At 43.0% G+C, this 5,240-nt stretch overlaps 1 protein-coding gene across 1 annotated transcript in view; it reads left to right on the top strand.

The window, feature by feature from the left end:
* Window positions 1-2,167, top strand: part of LOC133631841 (zinc finger protein 568-like) — a 3,436-nt gene extending 1,269 nt beyond the window's left edge. Inside the window, exon 2 of the mRNA XM_062024005.1 lies at window positions 1,083-2,167. Coding sequence (XP_061879989.1) covers window positions 1,083-1,894 — 812 coding nt within the window. The 3' untranslated portion in view covers window positions 1,895-2,167. The remainder of the gene's footprint in view (window positions 1-1,082) is intronic.
* Window positions 2,168-5,240: the final 3,073 nt, after the last annotated feature.

Here is a 5,240-nt window from a genome sequence, read left to right as displayed (position 1 = left end):
CACGTACCACCTGTGAAATCTAATCATCTGCCAGCTGTGTCTCGCTGTCAGCCCATGCCCCGCCCCTATCCGATGGTGCTCGTCCTCAGCACCATAGACAGAGGCGGTGACCTCTGCTCCTGACATATTACGGTTGTCTGTTCAACATCTTCCCGCTTGAAGCCAAACCACCGCCAGACGATGGACTCCCTGCTGTTTTTCTTGGGAATTAATTACTTTTGTTATACATGCTTCACTGATGAGCGTATTTGGCAAGCACCGTTTTGTCCTACTAATTTCAGCGATCCTTGAACTCGTCGTAGTTTGTTTACATGTACAACTTTCTCCGATGCTGCCACAGAAAGACGTGTTTTATGCCACTCCTTCTTTGTCTCATTTTGTCCACCAAACGTTTTATGCTGTGCGTGAATGCACAAAGGTGAGCTTTGTTGATTTTATTGATTTTCTGGAGTGCTTATAAGACATATTTGGTCAATCCGTGACTGCAAGCTAATTGATGCTAACATGCTACATTGCATCATTATGCCTCGTTTGTAGGTATATTTGAGCCCATTTAATTTGCTTTATTTATGTCCTCTGTGTATTTAATTTAGATTTGCACGTCTCACGGCACATTATCTGTATGTAATATTGGCTGCATTTCTACACACAAAAATGTGTAGAATAAAAATAAAAATACAACATTTCTGTCAATGATGATTTGCGCCAGCCTTCGATAGTAGGCTAATACAACTAATATAGACACTTACATCATGTGTTGCCTTCATTGTAACACGTATATAAGACTTTAAATTATTTGCGGCTCCAGATTTTTTTTGGTATTTTTGGTCCAATATGGCTCTTTCAACATTTTGGGTTGCCGACCCCTGTGCTCGACGTTGGTTGGGGTGTTATGTTTTTGGTTTAAAGAAGTTTGAGCTGGTGACATACAGCATTTTGAATGATGTCCATGAAGTTGATTAGAACCAAATATGACAAATGTGGGCCTTGAGATACTGGAAATACTTTCCAAGATGGCGGGGCAGAACAAAATTCAAGAGATTATCCTTGAACTGTGTTTTTATGGCACATTTTTCTTGCAGACGGCCAGCAGCTGATTGCTCGTCAAGAAGAATGTCCAACTCATCTGCAGGGGAGAAGCTCCATTTTGGAGCCGGAGGATCCACAGCCCTCCCACATTAAAGAGGAAGAGGAAGAGGAGGTCGTCTGGATCACTCAGGAAGGCGAGTTTCTTCAAGGACAAAAGGAGGTCAAGTTGTCACTGACTGGTGTCTCTGTGAAGACTGACGACCATGAAGAGAAACCACAAGCAGACGTCTTAGCCCCACTATCAGACAGCGGTGTGGCCAGAGACGACACCCAAGAACCTTTGAGCAGTGATACAGATTGTGAGGGCGATATGAGGATTCAGACTGATAACAAACACTCAACATGCTCTGAAAAGAATACAGGTAAAAAACATTTTACCTGCTCAATTTGTGATGAAAACCTTTCCAATAAGAGTCATTTGAATGAACACATGCTGACACACACAGGCGAAAAACCTTGGCGTTGTACAGTTTGTGGCAAAATATTGTCTAAAAAGTCAAACGTGGCGTTACACATGAGAACGCACACAGGAGAAAAACCGTTTAGTTGTTCAGTTTGTGGCCTGAGATTCTCTCAAAAGTCAAATATGGTAGCACACATGAGAACACACACTGGGGAGAAACCTTTTATGTGTATATATTGTGGTGAAAGATTCTCTAAGAAGTCTAATATGGTCAAGCACGTGAGAACACACACAGGAGAAAAGCCATACCAATGTTCACTTTGTGCCAAAACGTTCTCTCGGCAGGACACCTTGATGGCACACATGGGGACGCACAATAGAGAAAAAGCTTTTAGATTGTGATGGACAATTTTCTCGAAAGTCAAACATGCAGGAGAGACCACATTTTCCTCGTTACCTTGTACTAAAACATTCGCTCTGCACGACAATTTGATGGCGCACATGCGGACACACAACGGATAATAAATGGTTTACTGTCCAGTTTGTGATAAAGAGATTGTCACGTCATTGAAGTGTCACGTAACCTCCAAACTGATGGTTCGCTTTATGATACCCGATTTCTTCATCAGGGGCCGTACTTATCAAGCTTCTTAGAGTGCCATTTTACACTTAAGTCCTGAGAATTTGCGAAATTTAGTCCTACTCTCAAACTTAAGAATAAAAGCTTTTTATCAACGTTCTTAAGTCTAAGAATCACTCCTACTCTCCACGATATTTAAGAGACCTTCAGAGGTGTCTTAAGTGGTTAGGAGTTGCCAGCAGGGGATGGCACTGAGGCGAGAGAGACGTGCGCGAACGTTCAGGGAACGGAACAATGTTTTGTTTTGTTTTTTGATGACGAGCAGCTGATCAAACAGTATCGTTTAGACAGAGCGGATATTATTTTTGTCACAGATTTAATACTTTTCGATTCCTTGTTGATTTCTGCATGTGGCTGCAGTGGGCTAGTATATATAGAGCCACCCACACCAGTTTCAAATTAGTTGCCTAATTAATGAATTGGAAAGAAAATGTTATGACAGTAGCGTATGTGTGTGGCCGTGAGGTGAGTGACGTCAGTGAGTGTGTGGGCGAGAGAAGAGAGGGAGCGGTAGCGTGAGTGCCGGCGGGGACTAGTTTGTTTTGTATTATTTTGTAGTTTATTGTCAAAATATACACTCCCATTGTCCACTTAAATATTTCCAAGATATTTCTTTATTCTTAGACAACGGATTCCCTTCCGTGATTGGTCATTTCTATGGACACAGAAATGACGTCACCTAAAATTCCGTTTACGGCACATAGTAATGTCGTAATTCAGCTCTGAGTGTGACACTTAAGATTCAGTCCTACACTTCGCTGAAAGTGTGAGTAAGACGCTTGATAACTATCTTTTAAGTGCAGCTTTCAGCGAATAATTTATTTACTCTTAAGTCAACTCTTAGCAGACTTCTTAGGAGTAATTCTAAGAAGCTTGATAAGTACGGCCCCAGTTCTTTAAATTCAATCTTATCGTTATTACCCAGCTAGTTTTCTTTATAAAATGGCGGATGGTTTGCTCCATTGCATATTACGTTATATTGAATGCACAGTCAGAAATCAACTAAAAACATTTCTGAGGCTCTAATTAGTCTCTTAGTCTGAATTGATTCTGAAATAATGTGATGCACCCTATTCAGATTTATTGTAATGCATCTGCACATGCTAATTTATGCAGAGTTGATTTACTACATTTTAGAATAATTGTAAAGACCTTAACAAAAGTGGTATCATTGACATCTTCAAAGAAAAGGTCAGTGAAAATAATTAGATTGTAAAACGCTCAGTGGAGAAATAAACTTTGCTCAAACCCTGCGACCATAAACAAAGGGTAGAGATTGTGTTCTTTAACATGTGAACAAATCTGCTCCTATGAAATGGGCAATGATATAACCCGCTTAATGGTCTCACTATTGCGACATCTCCCTTCCAATAAGCCTTGCCGTCCCTCCCTTGAAACGCTTATTCCAACGCTGATGAAGCGTAGTAATCGGCTTCATCAGTTCATGCTCATAGACGTAGATTGGTCAGATCTAGTCTTAGACTTAGATTGATCAGATATACCCAAATATTTATACTCCAAAACCAGGAGGGTGTTCCTGGGCAAGGATGGTTTCGCCCTATCGTTGTGACGACCTGGTCGCATCGTGGTGCGAGGTGTTCTCCCAAGGATGCAGACGGCTCGGACACAGCTTGCTGTGTACCGGTGGAGGAGTTTGAGGGAGTGGCGCGTCTTGGCAGCGAGGTGAAGACCTCTTGGGTGGCTTCCGTCTTCGCTGACGCGTCCGGTGGTGCGGAGGTGTGGCGATGTCCTCGGGCCAAACGGAGTGGATTGGGACCAACTTTCCGTTAGGACCCCAGATCAGGTCCTGGCGCTCCGAGGGGGAATAGCGGAGAGTCTCCGCCTCCATTGCTCGCAACACCATCCACGCACCTTCGTCCATCTCCTCCGACGTGCTCGTTGCGGGAGAACTTCTTGCTGGCTTCCTACTGTGACGACCGGGTCGCATCGTGGTGCGAGGTGTTCTCCCAAGGATGCAGACGGGCTCGGACACAGCTTGCAGGTAGGAAAATGATTTATTTTAGAACTAAATCAGACAAGAGAAAAACAAAAACGACTAGCATGGGAGCTAGCAAGCAAAATAATCTAGCATGAGAGCTAGCAGGAAGCAAAGTGGTCGTCAGCTGTTGCATGAGAACAAACTAGGAAGCCAGGCAGAGTGCTGCCCGGGCGAAGACTAAATAGTCCTCTGATTAGCGCTCGGGCAACAGGTGCGCGTCCCGAAACGCTAACCAGAGGCAGGTGAGCAAAAATCTGCCGTCATGGCAACAGAAACAAAACACACGTGACACTAAAACTGTAAACAAACTGATCCGAGCAGCGGATCCTAACAATCGTAGTGAGATAAACAACTGTTTTGATGCAAAAAGCAATCCTACTGTCAAAACCAATGACAGTCGAAGTGTAATTTCCGCTCATTAGCATTGAGGTATTGTGTAGCAGAACAATCGCTGGGGATCAATTACTACAAGTCAAAAATAGTCGGGATTCTCCACGTTAGCGTTTCATTCAGTTGTAAACAAATGGCATTCTGGTCACCATCTAGGACCAGAATGTTTGTAACTCAACTCAACTCAACTGTTATTTGTTGGAGGCTAATTTGCAGAGTATTTTAGGAATGGTCTGATAATGGCCTATTTGTGTTTCAGTGGTTGGTGTGAGTCAAAAAGTAGGTATTGGTCGGTATGTGTGGGTTATTGGTAAACCCTGACATGGAGGCCCCTGTTTTCACATCATAGTCCAAAAAAGGCAACATACTGTCTTTGACATCCTCAAATGTGAACTTGATGTTTTTGTCCACTGACCTAATGTGCTCAATGAAGGCTTGCACTTCTTGGTTTCTGATTTCCCCCCATGTGTCATTCACATATCTGTACCAATGACTTGGTGCTGTTCCCTTAAAGGAGCCCAAAGCTGTATTTTCTATGTCCTCCATATAAAGGTTTGCTACTATTGGGGACACAGGTGATCCCATGGCACAACCATGTTTTTGTCAGTAAAAAGTTCCCATGAATTGAAAATATGTAGTGTTAAGGCAAAGTTCCAGCAAAAGGCAAATCTGTTCCGGGTTTAGTGTGGATCTATCCTGTAAGGTGGGATTCCTTAGTT

Source organism: Entelurus aequoreus, linkage group LG17, assembly GCF_033978785.1.
Source record: "Entelurus aequoreus isolate RoL-2023_Sb linkage group LG17, RoL_Eaeq_v1.1, whole genome shotgun sequence".
Classification (NCBI taxonomy): domain Eukaryota; kingdom Metazoa; phylum Chordata; class Actinopteri; order Syngnathiformes; family Syngnathidae; genus Entelurus; species Entelurus aequoreus.
This window is presented reverse-complemented; position numbering and strand designations above follow the sequence as displayed.